The sequence below is a fragment of the Ciona robusta genome, chromosome 1 (assembly GCF_009617815.1).
Source record: "Ciona robusta chromosome 1, ASM961781v2".
Lineage (NCBI taxonomy): Eukaryota > Metazoa > Chordata > Ascidiacea > Phlebobranchia > Cionidae > Ciona > Ciona robusta.
The window spans coordinates 13,513,004-13,532,145 of NC_143235.1; the positions used below are offsets into that span (position 1 = coordinate 13,513,004).

General features: G+C 36.2%; 3 protein-coding genes across 4 annotated transcripts; all 3 read left to right on the forward strand.

Annotated features, from left to right (window-relative positions):
- The first annotated feature begins 1,034 nt into the window (after nucleotides 1-1,034).
- Nucleotides 1,035-6,188, forward strand: LOC149743488 (uromodulin-like). Its single transcript, XM_089885438.1, has 11 exons — nucleotides 1,035-1,163; nucleotides 1,615-1,632; nucleotides 2,426-2,459; nucleotides 2,599-2,785; nucleotides 3,472-3,632; nucleotides 4,200-4,374; nucleotides 4,672-4,742; nucleotides 4,918-5,110; nucleotides 5,329-5,442; nucleotides 5,705-5,813; nucleotides 5,985-6,188. Exons 1-11 carry the CDS (start codon nucleotides 1,112-1,114, stop codon nucleotides 6,080-6,082), a joined length of 1,212 nt encoding a protein of 403 aa, XP_089741564.1. The 5' UTR covers nucleotides 1,035-1,111; the 3' UTR covers nucleotides 6,083-6,188.
- Nucleotides 6,189-7,536: 1,348 nt separating this feature from the next.
- On the forward strand, nucleotides 7,537-16,496 carry LOC149743489 (organic cation transporter protein-like). Its single transcript, XM_089885310.1, has 14 exons — nucleotides 7,537-7,723; nucleotides 9,305-9,456; nucleotides 9,738-9,853; nucleotides 10,168-10,335; nucleotides 10,856-10,959; nucleotides 11,222-11,376; nucleotides 11,697-11,889; nucleotides 12,248-12,380; nucleotides 12,675-12,769; nucleotides 13,588-13,808; nucleotides 14,169-14,277; nucleotides 14,721-14,820; nucleotides 15,194-15,357; nucleotides 15,830-16,496. Exons 1-14 carry the CDS (start codon nucleotides 7,719-7,721, stop codon nucleotides 15,894-15,896), a joined length of 1,782 nt encoding a protein of 593 aa, XP_089741436.1. The 5' UTR covers nucleotides 7,537-7,718; the 3' UTR covers nucleotides 15,897-16,496.
- Nucleotides 16,497-16,587: 91 nt separating this feature from the next.
- On the forward strand, nucleotides 16,588-18,851 carry LOC149743490 (hepatic lectin-like). 2 transcript variants are annotated; one of them, XM_089885637.1, is made up of 4 exons: nucleotides 16,588-16,720; nucleotides 17,048-17,323; nucleotides 17,868-18,018; nucleotides 18,165-18,851. In XM_089885637.1, exons 2-4 carry the CDS (start codon nucleotides 17,128-17,130, stop codon nucleotides 18,451-18,453), a joined length of 636 nt encoding a protein of 211 aa, XP_089741763.1. In that variant the 5' UTR covers nucleotides 16,588-16,720; nucleotides 17,048-17,127; the 3' UTR covers nucleotides 18,454-18,851. The 2 variants fall into 2 exon arrangements, with proteins under 2 accessions (XP_089741763.1, XP_089741771.1); XM_089885645.1 differs by having other exon boundaries at nucleotides 16,634-17,323; nucleotides 18,165-18,347; nucleotides 18,516-18,851.
- Nucleotides 18,852-19,142: the final 291 nt, after the last annotated feature.

The window sequence follows — 19,142 nt, forward strand, 5'->3', positions numbered from 1 at the left end:
TAAGTTTATACATACATTCTTTGGTCCTCGGGACTTTTTTTTTGTCTGTCGCTCGAGTCTCTATGCAAATACTGATTTTTCCCCTAAAAAGAAGTTCTTACATTATCACAGTACTTACAAGTGCTATATCCAACTAAACAGCTGCATTGTGACAAAGGAAATGTTGGCTCCAAAGCAGAAAGACCAAAACACACGTGTGCCGCACGCGCCCAAGGGACGGAACGCGACGAATAATTAGGTAAATAACGAGCGGCGATTGGAAACAGGCATAATAATCTGAGTGTGGCACACGCTCCAATGATGATCAGTTAACAATTATAACAACAAGACACCCAGGAGGGGGGATGGTCACGGGGGGAAATAGTCATTGGGGGGAATTGGCTGGGGGGGAAATAGCCGGTTACGATAAGAAGATACTCATGTTATCACTTGACTGTGAGCATGAGGTGTATGAACCATTGGTTTCCGATGTATAAGTAGACACCCATGTTATAACTCGACAGGGAGCATACGTTGTATTATAATACAACATGTGTTTCAGGTGTCTAAAAGAAACCCATATGATAAAACTCAACGGTGAGCATGAGACGTATGAGTTTACTATATAAATGTTTGGTGTATAAGTAGACACTCATATTATAACTTGACAGTGAGCATTAGGGGTATGAATACAACATGGGTTTCTAATGTATACGAATACACCTATGCTATAACTGAACAGAGAGCATAAGGTGTATGAACGTCAAACAATGAAGAAGCACGCGCAGGATGCATGGCTGTGGAAGCTCTGACTCATAATCTTGATTATAAAACGCTGTAGATCTTGGATGATATGTATTTGTATCCTGGTGATACAGTGTAAGCATGTATCTATTATACATAGGTTGTTGCGCTTTTAATGTCAATTTATCGTGGCTGTCGCGTACAGTTAGCAGGGTAGTTAATATGGTTGCAATCGGGGGGCAAATTATGTGAATGCGACTTTTTTAACAAGTTTAACTAAAACTACTGTTCGTCTGTGTCTAAATAAAATAATATTTCCCCTTTTATTGTGTAGAGCGAATATTTAATAAGCTAGATTTTTATCCTTTAGAATAGTTTAAACATCAAAATGAACATTAAGTTATTTTTCTCCTGTGTGGCGGTTGCCTTTCTTATTCAAGGTAAGAATATTTTAATATTTCTATCCCACTTAATTATGCATATATGAATGACGTCCTGAGACGTAACACGCCATGAAGCCCTATAGACCAGTGGTTCTTAAACTTTTTTTATGCTTTACCCTTTCAACAAAGATGCTTATATCAGATTTACCCCCAGCATTATTTAATATTGCGCTAATTTATTAAAAAGCGAAAACAACTTATTACATCAGTTATATTTAATGCGACGGATGTGTTAGCTTTTTGGCAACGAGTTGTTCAATGACTTGTAAAGTACCACAATTGGCACAATTTTTCTGTCCCGTCAACTGATGTGGATTTTAATTGGTAGCTTATTTACCCTCTAAATACAAAGAATTTATTCCAGTTTAAGAAACGCTGCTATAGACTTAGGCTATATATGTTGGGCCATTACTACATATTTTAATTTAACAATTTGTTTTGATTTCAGATACAAGCGCCCAAGGATGTAAGTATAATATCCATAAATATATATTGTCATATAGTAGGGTGGGGTAAGATGGGACATATTCTCGTTATCTTATCGGCTTATTTGGTAGTAATAAAAGACTATTTACAGATATTACATAACCATATAGCCCCGCGTCTTTAAAAGAACGTTGTTAATTATTCAAAGCGATTATGAAATGGGATACTAACAGTATCCCATACTTCCCACCTCTGGATGTATTCAGATGGTATTAGTATCCCATCTTACCCAATAGTAATGCATGTCTTTTACTGCTTTTTACCTAATCTATAAAGTATTGATATTACTATTTATACGGGAAGGATTTGAACTCCTCTCTGTTTTGATTATTCTATAAATATTCTCCGGGCCCTTTAGCATAATGGTCGTGAACCTATCCCTGTCTGGCCCAATACGGTCAAGCGGTTTAATGCTGTTACCATTGTTGGTACGTGTATCCTTGGGTAAGACACTTAAGGACAATAGCTTAAACCATAGTACACTAACAGTGTACTATGCTTAAAGCCAGCGATTCGTTTTTGTGGATTGTTAAAATTGTAAAAAATACAACAAAAAGTTCCATTCAATATATATATATATATATGTGAGTGTGTGGCTATAACTCGTAAACGGGCACGCGGTGTATTAAACAGAACATCCGTGTTATAACGACTGTCGTGCCCGGCCACGCAAGAACAAACCAGTACGATTAATGGTTTAGAAAACAGTTTTTTATTTTTTACTTTATTTACCTTTTTTTATCAAATAAACTTTTACTGTTTCCTGCATCCAGCCACCGTTGAGTGCTCCGAATCACCACAAATTACGTAAGTTTAAACTTTGGTGTCGATTACAGTTAAGTTAAAAACGGCCTGAAATAACTAGAATAACAAAGCAATTATTGTTTTTTTAGCATAGAAGCCTTTTCTTATTGTTGACTTTAAAGGTACCAAACTTATGTCACAGGATTGAAAAACCGGGTTTTATAAAACTCGGCCTTGAATCTAACGATAAATTGGCGATAACACGAGGCCCAGTCAACCCAGCAAACGGTGTCACAGGGATTCCGGTTAACTGCCTTCCTCGCCATAAAAACGCCACAATAGCCACCTTCAATCTCACAATGCTCCAAACCTGTGGTGTTTATGTAACGGTAAAAAAAAATAATTATAAAAAATGGACAACTCCAAAATTACAGTCGTATAAGTGTAAGCGGGCAAGAGGTGTATGAAACAAAACATCCGTGTTATAACGACTGTGGTTGCCCCGCCATCGGAGTATAAATAAGTTTACATTCATTCATTCCTATAAAATAAAAAATATTCGCGGGCACACTACAACTATAAGGATTCGCGGGCACACTATTCGTATAACCTGCTCTTCTTTATTAAAAATCCTGTAATGTAATTAAGACAGAGTTACCTAAAGGCTTGCATAATACCATTCTAAGCCTAAACCAGTCCAACAATATGAATAAATGAACGAATATCTTTACCTTATCTAAAAGACCAAGTGCCTATTTATTACAAAAACAACCAGGGCTTCTAAAGCTCTCTAAAATAACCGGTGTTCAACTTAACCAAAATAGTAGGGTGGGGGAAGATGGAACTTTTTTCTATTTTCTCGTCCGATTAGATAGTAAACAAAGAACAATCAAAGAAATCTAAAACCGTATCCCCACGACTCTCATAGACCGTTGTCTCATAGACCGTTGTAGTTTAAAACAAGGTCGGAATATTTGGATATTATGTGCTAAAGGTGTCCCATCTTACCCTACGCTAATATATATAAATTTAACTTAAAGTATCCTTGCTTTAGCTTAACTTTATTTGCCACCAGGAATCCGCGACACACATCAACTTCACTTACACCTTGTCAAAGATTCCTGCCTACGACGCTTCTTTCGTTATCCACCGTTACAAGGATAGCTGTATGAACTTCACTTGCTCGTTCATTAAGAAATACACTTTGAACAGCACGATGCTTGTACCTGTTGTTAAGTAAGTTACCTTATATAAACACACTCCCGAACTACATAAAGTGTCTTGGGTGTTGGACCAATTTTAGCCCATAAAAGAACCTCGCCCACATAGAATATAAACTACGATCCCGAATAATCTACCAACCGCTCGCACCATTTTCAAAGTCTTTAGGGCCAACAGTGGCGCTACGGTGTAGTTTAACATCTGTCACAACCTCACATATAATATAGTGGGAAAAACGGGACACCTTTAGCACTTAATGTTTAAATATCCTGATCGTGTTTTCAACAATCAACAACGTTCAATGCGGGGAGTCGTGAGAATACGGCTTATAGTTCTTTGAATGTTCTTTCTTTGCTAACAAATGGTCAAGCAAACATAATAAAAAGGTGTCCTATCTTACCCATCTTAGACATATGCCTATTGTTCTAGTAGTTTTCACCAGTAGCCTGTTTAACGACTGTTGTTTTGCTTTTCTTTCTAAGTTTCTTTTCTTTGCTGATTTTAATAAGTTTTTGTTACCATTAAAAGAGATACATGCCTCAGTTTTTTTGGTAAAAAAATCTAAATTGTATATTCTTACAGGAAAATCAAGTTGGCCGGGATCTCTGGCGAAGGAGCTTTCAAATTTTCCTTCGGCTTCTTCAACAGCACAACTTTCCAATCCCCACTCACAGGAAACCCGCCAACTGTTCAAGTTCCCGACTATGTTTTCGTCCAAGCAAAAGCTGATGGACTCCAAGCTAACTTTATTTTACAAGTAAGACTTAGTTTCTAATACTAGAAGGTTGTGAATTCGAGGCTAACTCTTGTCAGTCAATCCAAGATTTCTTAAAACACCAACTTTAAAGTTTTGTTTCTGCTAATAGTTTTAAGTTTCATTTTCATGTAAAATACGATAACATTGTTCATTTTTTAGCTAAAGCATGTTTTAATGACTGTCGTTTTTCTATTGATTCCCTATTTTCGCTGTTTCAATAATATGATCTTCGCCATCGTTTAATTAGAGACATATAAAAAATAAGTTATGTTATTTTTAACGAAATGTTATTCGCAGGGTATGATGTGTTGGGCTACACACACATCGTCACCTTCTGACTCCAAAAGATACGATCTTATCCAGAACGGGTAAGTTACAAACAATTAAATATGAAAAGTGTTTAATGTGACGTGATAATGGACACGATTAAGAAATATGGGATGTTATGTAATAAAAGTGTCCAATTTTTACTACACAGTACAATAAGTTATATTTACATATTCATATCGAAGAATATTTATATAACCACACGAACCCCTACAGATGCAGGGCACCCGTACTCGCAGGAGATGCAGCTAAATCTATTGTAATCTTGAAGAATTACAACTCGACTGAGGTTCAGTTTAAATTCAAATCCTTCACATGGACAAACGTTAGCATTCCAATGCAATCCATCTACATCCACTGTATGGTATCTGTGTGCGACATCAATATCAACAGCACATGCAACCAACACGTGAGTCATGGCTGTCAAACCTGTTACCCTTAAAGATTCTTCCCCACTTCTTTGGTTTATCGAACGTTAACTTTATTCCAACGTTTCGTCTACGATTCGGCAAGACTTAATGAGAGTTTAAAATAAGACTATATTTTGCATAATGCCTGATGGTAGCAGGTGTATATATATATGTGTAAATATAAGTGTTTTTCTAACAACTTTCCAACAAACAACAGGCCTGCGCCGCTCCTACGGGACGTAGACGTCGTGATGTTAGCGAGAATTACAAGGGAGATCACCTGGTCAGTTCCGGACCTCTTTACTTCAAGAAACCAAACCCATGCGCCCTCGTAAGTTTAAACCAGCTCAGTACTTTATGTTTCCTAACTCTTCAGTGAAGCCCCATTTGTAGTGACGAATTTTATCTCCCCGCCAAAAATTAACTTAAATATTGCCAAACTGTCGTGACAATGGCTTCACCAGCCGTTGAAGTATTTTAACTATAAATAAATTTTGCAAATCGTTTTCGACTAAAGGCGTCAATTATAAATCCCCCCCAAGCTTCATTCTCTGAAATAATAGTAGGGTATAATTTATAAACTCTGAATGCAGAACAACGGAGGTTGCCATGGTTACTGTAATGATATCAATGGGTTCGCAAAATGTTCGTGTCCGTTCGGTTCAACTCTTGGTGCGGATCAAGTTACTTGCATGTCTGAACGTAAGTTAACTTGCTTACCCTGGGTTTGAACTTTGTGTCTTTGTTTCCAAACTTAAGGCACTATGACCTGTTATAGCTCGACAGTGGGCATAATAAGTATACGCACATATATGTTACGACAGTCGATATTCAAACACAACAAGTCAAACACAGCCATCTTTACAATTCCAGGCAAATCCAGCGAATGGACAGTCGACTCGCCGGTCGCAATGTTCGCCCTCTTCATGGTCGCACTCACCGTCTTCTTGGTGTATTACTACAGAAAGTAAAACAAACGGCCCTTCACGCTATTATGATAAAAACCTTGCTTCAATAATTCACTGTAATCAGTAAATTTCGTTAAAACTACTCAAGAATAAAAATATAATCAAAATGGTTATTTGTGTCGTTTGTTTGCTTGGGTAAGATTGATAAGTTTAATCCGGCATTTCGTCGCCAAGGGGGGTAAGTAAATTTACATGCATTTTAGCGACCCCGTTATAATATACGACAGCTATATAGGCATATCGACACTGTTCGGTGCAGCCAATAATTACGGTTAATGACCATGTAAAGTATACTATGCTCACCGCTGTACTGCCGGCTCCTGATTATATAGCTATCTTCACGTTAAGTGCTGCGTATCGTTTTCACCCGTATTATCCATGTCATGAATCAGTCTTTTAAGAACCTACGTCCTCATGACGTCATGTTACGTCATAACACGGGTTAAAAAATCTCATTCATTTTCATCTTTGTTTATAAACTACAATACGTACCGCACCCAAAATACACTTATATTATACAAAGGGGGCAAAATGGGCCGACTGATGACTTAAATCTTAGGTCTCTCCCGTGCCTCGCCGTAGGCCCTCATCCATATACATAACGGAAAATTAAATACGTCATCATTTATTACGCAATAGCCCATTACGTCATAATTTACGTCACTTATATTGGTGTCTAACATGCCCGGGGTTCATTACCGGCAGCGGTTGTAAACTAAACCGCTGTTGATACTCAGTACACAGTGGCGTGTTTGTAAATGATCAAAAATCGCTTACATGGCTTTTTTAAAATGTCGACATAAGGAATGTAGTTCAGTTGTTCAAGTTCGCTGATTTAGTTGGGTCGGGGGTATACAGGCAACGCATATAGTTTGAAATATGAAGCGAATGGCTCAAATTAAAGAACGAATAAATGTAAAACTTGTTTTCGCGTGGCAGGGTAGCGATATTCGTTATAACACGGGTGTTCTGCGCAGATGTGATTACCCCGTTTTTTGCGTGTGCATATTAGGCCCCATAATCGAAGAGATAAATTAAAATTACATATATCATTTTGTGTAGATAAAATACATACAGGTTTACTAGTTAAAATATGGTTGTGTTATATACACAACAGATAAGTAAATAAAACGAATCGTATAAACTGAAATACACTTTTTATCATGGAAAATATGATTTTAAAATTATTCGTTTTGTGTAATCAATGTAATAATATTGTAACCAACGTTTAAATATCTACAAAAAAGCAGTTCAGAATTATTGAAATCAATTTTGTCAATTTGCAAAACTTGCAACGCGTTATAATGACTTGTTTATTTAGAGCAAACGATTATAGTCGTGCTGTTTCTTTTATTTGAAAGAACGGTTTAGTTTGAGTTGTGAACAGAGACTTCTAAACTTAGTCAAGGTAAATTAGTCAAAGAAATATAGAAAAGGGGGGATTTGGCATTTATAGTCATTATAGAAACAAAATCAGTGAACAGACAGAAAAGTTTGCAGTTTTAAAGTAATGGGCCAACTCTTCAACTAAATTTCAGGTTCTTTTACTTATCCCATACAGAACCGTTTAGTATGTGCTATGAAAGACATATAGACAAGAGTTTGTACAAAGTCCAGCGCGGTGGCGCGTGCTGTGAGCATGGCGTAAGATATTTCACTTTCTCACCTGAAATATATAACTGCAAATTACTTTTTGTACTTTCAATGCATGCAATAAATATGTATATAATGTGGGGTAAGATGGGATACCGTTGGCACATTATATGCCATATTTCCCAATCGTGTTTTCAATATTTAACATCGCGTTTATAGAGCTGTGGGAACGGTTACAAAATTGATGTAAATACCATATTTTACTACCAGATGGGACAATAAAAATGCGTATAACATAGCTCTAATATATCATTTGTCGCCTAAATAAATCTACGTAACTGACTTAAGTATTGTGTGCGAAACCGGACGTTATATCATTACAGTTTAAGCCTATAGTGTGAAGTTCAGTTCAGCTAACGCGCTTCATGTATGTACGATTGTATGTCTCAAATATAGGATATATATAGTACAATGGGGGAAGATAGGACACTTAGCACACATTGCCAAATATTTCCAAAATCAAAATAGATGACGTTTTTTTGGTAATACCACGAATTAGTACTATCATTCCTTTATTAATTGACAACAATTTAATTAAATATAATAAGACACACGAGGAGCTATTTAGCAATCCGAACAACAAGTGAAATTTTACAAATTCGAAAACACACAGGATAAGATGGGACAGTTTAAAATCATTGTTAATTTTGATTATTAAGTGTATTTATAAATAGGAATATACGTAAATAACACGAAATAATACTGTACGCTTTGAAAATTAAGTCTAAACATTCTTTTTCTTGCCCTACTGCTATAGTTTTAACATGTTACCTATACATTATATTATTGCATAACAATGGTATTGTTAGAACGACAGTGGGTAATGTTCGAACATCAATGGATAAATATTGTATCCTACAAATGTATATGAATTTGTAATAAAAGAAAATTGATTATAACTATTGATAAAGTTTTTATTTTTGCTACAAATTAAGTATAACTGCACTGTTTTTGGCACAAGCCACTTCTCATAAATTATCACCAAGTGCAAATGACCAAATTTCGAAAATATTTGTAAAATGTTATCTTTTTATTATATCAGTATCTTATGGTTGAAAATCCCCTGAGGTTTTTATATAACGTTAAACCGATATTTTTGTTGTTGTTTTATTTCAAATTAAAGTCATATTGACCCCCGTCAAACTGTACGAAAAAATCAAACTGTACGAAATATTCAAGGTTGTTTTATGAAGCTATGAAACTAGTTTAATCATTCGCACACGCAAACTGGAACAATTCATCGGCTTTACTATGATTTAGCGAGCATTAAAAAAATGGCACCTTACTATTTCGCATTTTTTTACCTATTCAAAGTATACTGTTTCTATTTTACATATTTTTTTTAATATTTAAAAACAGTAATCAGCTTTGACGGGCGTTTTATAAAGTCGTGATAATACTGTCGAATAATTCTGTAACCTTTTTTTCCTGATTATCATTAAATGGGGGTCCGTAAAAAAAATTTAAAAAAAATCTCGTCTGACAAAGTGTACCATCTTCCCCCACCCTACTACTATAAGGCATGCAGGTTATATATCTATAACGGTAATAGTGTATCTTTATATATTAAAGGGACAATAATACACCGTGTGCAAGAATGTTTTCCTTTGATAATGTTATAGATGACATTACGGGCAATGGAATATTTCAAATTCTGCTCGTCTTATTCGTAAGCTGCATTTCGTGTCCCAATTGTTTTACAATTACTGCATCAGTTTTTATCGGTGAGCGTTTTAAGTTATTAATTTAATCAAGTTTCTTGTGAACGATGTTTATGTCGTGTAATATAACGTATACTCACCGTCAAGTTATAGTGTGGATATATTTTTATACACCAGTCACACATGGTGTATTCATACTCCTCATGGTCACTGTTGACTTATAACATGGGTTTCCTCTTATACACTAAAACACATGGGATGTATTCATACACCTCATGCTCGCTGTCAAATATATTCTCCATTAATAAAAAACAAGATTCCTAACCCATCTTCCATACACCCAGGTGGAATGCCAGACAGCAGATGTAGGATTGAACCATACGACAACTCTACTATCTTTCCAAACGCAACCAACGATCAAATTACTAAGATGTTTATCCCGATCAACGAACTCACTAAAGTAGATGTCATTTATTTATATAGTGGAGTGGGGAAAGATGGGACACCTTTAACACATAATATCCAAACATGCTGATCGTGTTTTAAACAATTAACAATGGTCTATGGGAGTCGTGAAGATATAGATTTATACTTCTTTAAATGTTTTTTGTTAAATGCTAAAATGGACGAGAAAATAGAACGAAAAGGTGTCCCATTTTCCCCACCCTAATTAGACGGTAAACATGAGGTGTATGAATACTCCATGTGTGTCTGGTGTATAGAAGGACACAAATATTCCACCTCGACAGTAAGCATGGTGCATTACTATTACAGAAACCAGACCGGTGTTTGAAATATCTGTACAACGTCACATGCTCTGATACTCAAGATCCAACATGTTTGTTCGGAAACAATGACACAAACAATGTAAAGACAATGGTAAACTGTGATGCAGGATATATATTCGACAGAAGCCTTTTTCAAGAAACAATTGTCACTGAGGTAAGAGTCCTTTGGTGTAACATCTAACGAGCATTGCTGCAACCCAGTTGTCATATTGTCTAAACTGTCCGCCATACAGCGAAAAAATAACAAAATTCACTCACAAATTTACATAGCTGATTACCCACTAGCTGGCACGAGGTGTATGAAACTGAACAGACGTGTTATAACGGCTATAGTTAATCGCCACGTATCAATAAATAAGTTACATTTAGTTGTTAAAAATTTGGAATAAACCATTGTCCTAGTTATAGACTAGATCGTTTAATATTTGAACCAAAAGATCAAAGAGCACTCTTTCTGTCAAAGTATTGTCTGTTCTTTGCATTTCTGATTATAATGTTTAAAAGTAATACCAAAATGGTGTTCACGAAATTGAACGGTTCTCACATTGAAAAACATTTACGAGATGTATGTTTTGCCTTAATGGCAGCATTATCTCAAATCGTATAATATTATTTGTTCTTAATAGCATTATTTTTAAAAGTTAAACAGCTTTGTTTCTGTTTTCCAAATACAGTGGGACCTGGTCTGCGATAAGATGACGTCATCATTTGCGTCATCGTCTTTGTTCTACCTCGGTGTTTTGTTTGCGTCACTATATGGGGGTTTCGTGTCTGACAGGTGAGACCGCTGTACGTTGCTATAAAGATCATATAGTAGGGTGGGGAAGAAAGGACATCTTTTCAATCAATTTTCTCGTCCAATTTCGTAGTAAACAATAAACATTTAAAAGAATTATGAAACTGTTTTCTCACGACTCCCATACAGACTGTTGTTAATTGTTAAAACACGATAAGGATATTTGAACATTATGCGCTGCTTCACATGTTATAATAGCTCGTAGAACTTTTAGCCCTTTTACCGGAATATTTACCGTTTACAGAATAGGTCGTATGACAGTGTATCGAGCTAGCACAATCTTGGCTTTGGTGGTTGGTGTTTCTATTTCGTTTTCACCCAACATTCAAACCTACACAGCACTGCGACTCATAATGGCTCTCGTATATTTTCCGTGTGTGGTTAGTGGCTTCGTATATGGTAAGTAGAAAAGTGTTGGTGTATGTAATTATGCGGCGTTGCTGTAAGATGGTACATAGGAAGTCACCCGTGTTATATATGGTCAGCGAGCATGAGGTGTGAATACACCATGCGTGTCTATTGTATAAGACAGGACCCATGTTAAAACTAAAATGTGAGCATAGGGTGTATTAATGTATAAATACACCACATGCGTCTCTTGTCTATGAAAAATACACCACATGCGTCTCTTGTCATGCGACAATGAGCATGCGGTGTGTGAATGCACAGTACATGAACCAAAGAAACATAGAAAAATCATAACACGTTATATATCACAGTGATTGAAATTTCTCCGAAAAGATGGCGCACACTTGTGGGAATGGTGTTTAACTCCATATTTGGGCTTGGTTCAATGGTTTTCTCCTTACTTGCAATTACGTGGAGGGATTGGAGGGCGCTGCAATTGGCGAAAACTATCATCGGGTTTGGACCGTTCGTTCTACTAAGCTGGTTCATTCCAGAATCACCGAGGTAAACTTGATGATGTTATTGTACTGGCTCAACTGAAATGTGTGGGTATAGTTTTTTTTATATGTGATATTGTAAGCGATCATAAGGGGTGTATCGCAGTAGGAAATGTTTATCTGTCAAAGTAATTTTGCCAAAATATTAAAAACAACTATGAACGAAACGTAATATAGTAGGGTGGGGGAAGAAGGGAGCCGTGAGGATATAGTATGATAATTCTGTAAATGTCCTTTGTTTACTACTAAATGAGACGAGAAAATAGACCTAAAAGGTGTTCCATCTTCCCTCACCCTACTGTAATTCACCATTGTGGAAAAATTGCTCTCAATATCTATAATGAAACCGTGAGGTTGGTTTATAGATTGCAATTTGCGAAGAACAAATGGCGACAAGCCAGGAGAACTTGCGAGATGATGGCGAAAAGAAACAAAACTGTGCTCTCGGACGATATCTGGCGGAAAACTGAAGAACATTTTGCAGAATCAGAAAAAAAGGTAAATGTTGCATAGAATGCATGGAGGCGACTAGGTTTAAACAACATGTTTGAAAACTGAGAATGTTGTGTATGAAGAAATCCATGTTATAACCTGACCGTAAGCATTAGGTGCATAAATACACCGTATGTGCCTAGTGTATAAGAAGACACCCATCATGCTATACCTCGACAGCGAGCATGAGGTGTATGAATACACTATGTGTAAAAAGACATGCAATGACTCAACTTTAGACATGAGAAAAATTAGTACACCTGTATCTAAAATAAAGGCCACGGCAATTTATTTCCTCAGGAAAATAAAGAAGGAAATTCACTCAAAGAGATTTTTAGTCGACCATGTTCAAGGTTTCTCATCGTGAGCAATATGTTTGTTTGGATGGTCACTAGGTGGGTCCATATGGGCTGGTAGTTTATTTTGTTACAAGCGAGACTTGTTATAATTTAACGGCGGTATATCTTTGTCATTACGTTCCATCTTTTCGCTTTAGTATAATGCAAACAAATATGGTAGGTTGGGCTAATACTGTACTGTTATTAGCATATAATCTTCCATATTTCCTAAACGTTAACAATTTACAACGCTTTCTTAGAATCTTGAACGTACGTTATACAATTCTTTAAATATTCTTTGTTTACTACCAAATGAAACATTAAATGAGACATAAAATGGTGAACCATCCTAACCTAATCAAATATAGGAAGGGGAGAATGGGACACCTTCAGCACAAAATATCCAAATATCCTGATCCTGTTTTATACAATTAACCACAATCTATACTTGAGTTGTGTGGATTCGGTTTTATAGCTCGTTGAATTTTATTTGTTTACTAGCGTATTGAACGAGCAAACAGGATGAAAAGGTGTCCCATCTTCTTCCACCCTATACTATAGTAGGGTGGGGAAAGATGGGACACCTTTCACACATAATAACCAATTACCCTGATTGTGTTTTAAACAATTAACAACGATCTATGGGAGCCGCGAGGTTAAAGCTTTATAAAAAATCGTTGAATTTTTGTTTACTACCAAATTGGAGGAGAAAATAGATTGGAAATTAAAGGTATCCCATCTTCCCCCACCCTACTATATGTTTATTTTTCTTACCTATTAAAACTGAATTAACAACACCGTTGTAAAGTGAAAGTGAAAAGTTTGCAAAAAAAAATTCTCTCTATCCTGGTCTTTTTAATTCTTTATTATTCCAGCCTTGTATATTATGGTCTATTACTGAACGCTGGGTCGCTACCAGGAAATTTATACTTCAACAACATGATGGGAGGACTTATGGAGTTTCTTGCTTGTATATTAGGAATCGTTATTGTAAAGAGATTCGGTTTCACCAAGTGCACCTCATCGTCGTTATACATTGCGAGCTTCGCGTGTCTGCTTTCAACTGTTTGTATTCAACTTGGTGACGGGAATGAACGTAAGTTATGGTTTACTCATAACGAAGATAAATATTTAAGGTTTTGCTGCACAAGTCAATGTTGTTTATAATCTAAGTTGGTTATCTCTACGGTAAGCACATGGTATATAATTACATCTGATTTAGAGTATAAGAAGACACCCATGCTATAACTCTAAAGTGAGCACGAGGTGTAAGAATATAGTCTGTGTGTCTGGTGTCTAAGAATGTACCCATGTTATAACTCTACAACACTAAGCATGAAGTGTATGGCTACACCATGTGTGTCTGGTGGATAACGAAGACATCCATGTTATAACTTGACAATGAGGTGCACACTGTCGTACTACACCAAATAAAGCTGCCATTGATATATTTTAGCCTTTCAAACGATTGGAACAGTTCTTGCAATGGTTGGAAGGTTCGGGGCCAGTATGTCGTTTGGGGTAATATATGTCCACACAGTGGAGATGTTTCCTACAGTAGGAAGGTAAGAATAAAAACAGTACGTTCTTATGGCTTCCGCTAATTAAATCCTACAAATGTAATGAAGTTGCGTATTTGGTAACTGACCAGCGTTGGTGTAAAATGAATAAAGCCACGTTTATGTTACATGTATTTCCACAAACGTGGATATAAGTTGGTATAGTAGGGTGGGGGTAGATGGGACACCATTTTGTTTTCTCGTCCAAGTCTCGTCCAGTCCTCACGACTACCACAGACCGTTGTTAATTGTTTAAAACCCGGTCAGGAAGTATAGATATTACGTTCCAAAGGTGTCCCATCTTACGTAACAGTATACTATATGCTGACTACTATGCATAATTCACATGGAAAAAATGCAATCGTCATACGTATCTCTCATGGCTTAATAAGTCTTGACTTATAAGGGAACCACTGACAGCTTATCGTATTTACAAACTTTCAACACAGGGGAACAGCGTTAGGATTATCGTCAATGGCGGCTCGTATTGGAAGCATCTTTTCACCATTTACCGTCCAATTACAACTAACAATCCCATGGCTTACACCGGTAAATGTGTTTAACTCATACATTTGTAACTTATAATTAAAACACGGTTGTTCTGTTTTATCCACCTTGTGCCCGAATTACAAAAAGGCACGAGGTGTATAAAAAGAAATCCCATGTTATTAGAACTGTCACTGGACGCCATGCAATAAAGATAAATATGTCCCAATCATTAATTCATATCCCAATCATTAATGCATATCCCAATTATTAATGCATATCCCAATCATTAATGCATATCCCAATCATTAATTCATATCCCAATCATTAATGCATATCCCAATTGACCATAATCTACAAATTTAAACGTAATAATTTGTAAACTTACAACAATGGTCGTTGGGGATAAATTAGTTAGCCTATATATTCTTTGCAGACAATATTTGGCGTCCTTGCGTTTCTTGCTGCTTGTTTGGCGGGGACTTTTCCCGAAACGAAAGGTAAACAGCTGATGATGTCATTCCATGACGCAGAAGGAAACTTCTCAAAACATTTCCACGGAAAGTTTGTGTCGAGGTTGTGTTTCTTGCCAACGATTCGGTGAGATGTTTTGGGTTTTTAAGTCTTTTTTTATAAACAGAACATGTCTCTGGTCCTATTCTGTAAGAGTTACATTTTTTATCACAATAAACGGAGCATGAAGCTTTTTAATGACATATCGGCAGTTTAAATATAGTTGCGAGACATTTTAAACACATATCGCAATAAACTGGTTTGTTATTTGGAGAACGGTTTACCACGTATAGTAGGGTGGGGGAAGAAGGGACACCTTTGGCACTGAATATCCAAATAACCTGATCTTGTTTTAAACAACCAACAACAGTCTATGGGAGTCGTGAGGATACGTTTTTATAATTCTTTGACTGTTCTTCGGTTACTGTCATATGGGACGAGAAAATAGAATACAAAGGTGTCCCATCTTCCCCCACCCTACTATATATAACTTTGTGGGTAAATATTTCCTAGGGATTTTTAATACGTGGCAATAAATTAATGTTAAGTTTTAACGCAGGAGATTGCCTAAAGATTCACCGTCATCTAAGAAACTTATGAAGGATGAAGAATCGAGCCAAAGTTAAAACAGGCATTTAATGCTCTGGACTTTTTGAGCACAAGGAAAAACACATAGGCATATCTCATATTAAAGACTTGCTGAAAATGGTTCGGTTTTATAAAGTGGTTGAAACATTATTGGACCTTCATCACAAGTTAGAATACTAGAGTTGGAATACGGATCTTAATCAATCCTGCTTTGCAAAGTGTTAAAAGAGCGATAAATTATGAAACGTTAAAGTAAAGTTTATATTTTCTTAATAATAACTATTATGTTATTGAGCATAGTAGCAGAAGTAACAAAGTAAACAATAAACCTCTGTGTTTGAACTGAAGTATATTAGAATGTATATAGTAGGGTAGGGGGAGATGGCACACCTGTTTATTCTATTTTTTCGTCCCATTTAGTAGTGAACAAGAATCATTCAAAGAATTACAAAACCACATCCCCACGACTTCCATAGACCACTGTTAACTGTTTAAAACACGATCAGGATATCTCGGTTTTATGTGCTAAAGGTGTCCCATCTTCCCCAACTTTACTATATTTCAAACGTACCAGTACGTGTTATATAACGACTGTCGTTTTCTGACTACTTTAGAATAAAGCATATTCTTTCATTCAAGTATTTATTCAACTGCGTCATTTCAGAAGTCAATAATGGGTTGTCAAATCGTCAGCCGTAAAAAAACACAACCACCCACAAACTTACATACGTTGTAACTCCACTTGTGATATTCTGCGTACTATAGAGGATATTAAGTTTAAAATGAGGTCGTGTTCATGTAACTTGTAACGTATACAAGACGACGTCACACACAGCTCTGAGTTTCTGTTTAAATTAACCACGTACGTACTGTGGATGTGTATTGTCATACAAATTATGAACCATTCAATCAAGGTAAAGCTCACATAAAATAAGTATGTGGTTCGGATGTGCTGTGTTGTTTTATCTATTTTACAAATGTGAAGCGACAGGTAAGTTATATTTAGCTTTATAGTAGAACCAGTTTTTAATAAAAAAAAACAGAAAAGTAGTTTTATAGTACTGTGCAGTACACGGCGGGGTGTCATAAGGACCTAAACCCCCATACCCCACTATACCAATTGGGACGAAAACGTGTCCATCTTAGCCTAACCAAATATATGCGTTAATTATCGTTTCTCCTTGTATAGGAAATGATACATTTGAAAGAAACAAGGTGAATGTCTTCTCCTACTCACCCAACCAGAAGAATAAATTCCAACTATCATACATGGTATGTCTCCCATCCACCCCGCATGCTCTTGTCGTCAAAGCCAAACCAACCAACACTTCCCTGCCGCATAAATTCAGAGTCAAAGTCGATGAAATGTTTCATGATAGCGCCATCGTTGAAATAGAACGACTGGATTCCACATCGGGTTGGGATTGGATGTCTCTGACATTCCAATTCACTATTTACACGTCAGGTAAGACCGGTAATGTCTTATAAATGCCATGAATCTTACCTAGTACTCGTGCCGTTGGACGATTTGCGTCACGAAATAATATTTAGAATCAAGAGCTATGAAAATATAATGTTAAAACGAATAATGTTTATTTTGAAAGTTCAGTAAGCTCGCTCAACTCCGACAGTGCGCATGAGGTAACAAACGGGGGGTAAATGTTCAACTTTATACATCTTAGGTCTGCTTACAATTTACGAAGTATAGTAGGGTGGGGGGAGATGGGACACCTTTTCAATCTATTTTCTCCTCCAATTTTGTGGTAAACAAACATTCAACGATTTCTTTATAAAACTATATCCTCACGGCTCCCATAGACCGTTGTTAATTGTTTAAAACACGATCAGAACATTTGGTTATTATGTGTCAAGGGTGTCCCATCTCCCCCTACCCTACTATATATAACTTTTTGTTGATTGTTTTATAAATGTAGCCAATAACTCATTCATGTCTTTCAGTGTTAACAACTATTGTGAGGATAAACGTTATACATTTATTTATATTGCAGATGAAATAGGAGACGATTGGTACAGACCTGGGAGCGGATACTTATACAAGCTCCTACCAGATAAAACGAACCATAATCTTGCACGTGATGCTTGTGAAGAGTTGGGTGGTTGGTTGATAATATACGGAGAAATTGACCATACTGTTAGAGAGTAAGTAATTGTAATGTACTGACAACTGACCTTAATTCCTATTATATTCGTGGGATATGTACAACACCCGGGTTATAATACGAGTGTCTTGTTACTGCTGGCACAAACTATACAACATGTATTAGGCATGTGTTTATTTTTTACAGACAACTTAAGAAGCGATATAGATCACTGTTAAACAATAAAAATTACTGGATTGGGTTGACTGATAAAGATAAAGAAGGGGAATGGATATGGGATGACTGGACAGCGGTCGATTCATCACAATTGAGATGGAAAGAGGGGGAACCGAACGGACAAAAGAATTCAAACTGCGTTATTTCGACGAGGTATGCGTGGTATGATATTAATTGCAACTTGGATACAAAATATCAAACTCTTTGCGAAAGGCCAGACTTGGAGCAAAACAACAATCGAAATAACAACAAAACATAAACTTTTTATGCTCGCTTGTTAATGTAACATCTGTCGCTATAACCATGTTCTGTTTCTTACAGATTTTGTTCCCGCTTTCAAATTTCCCACATACGCTTTTTTGGTTGTAGTTTTTTTTGTCTTTTTGTAAGGCAGACAGTTTGAGCAGCACAATTAAAACCAATGGGTTGCAGTAAAAAAAATTTATAAATGTGTGACGTATTACATAGGAACTTCTTTATATAATTGCTATGCATAGCCATAAATGTGTATACAACATCCGAGTGAATTATGTAAAGGTATACAGTGTTGTTTATTGTACAAAAAAAAAACATTTTGACTTTGTTCTTTCATTTGAAAGCATGATGTATAGTAGGATGGTAAAAGACGGGACGCCTTGAGCACATAAAACCCAAATATCCTGATCGTGTTTTAAACAATTAACATAGGAGTCGTGAGGATACGGTTTTATAATTCTCTATATGTTCTTTGTTTATTTTAAAATGGGGAAAGAAAATATAAAGAAAAGGTATTTTATCTTCCCCCACCCCTTAGGCTTAAAGCTACTATATACTCTGAATGAATGTTACTTATTTAATCCCGCGTGGCGGCGCAACATCAGTCATTAAATAATACGTATGTTCTGTTTTATTTAACTCGTATACCTTAACAGGTTTCCATGCAATTATTTTAGTTAGTGATCACTTTTC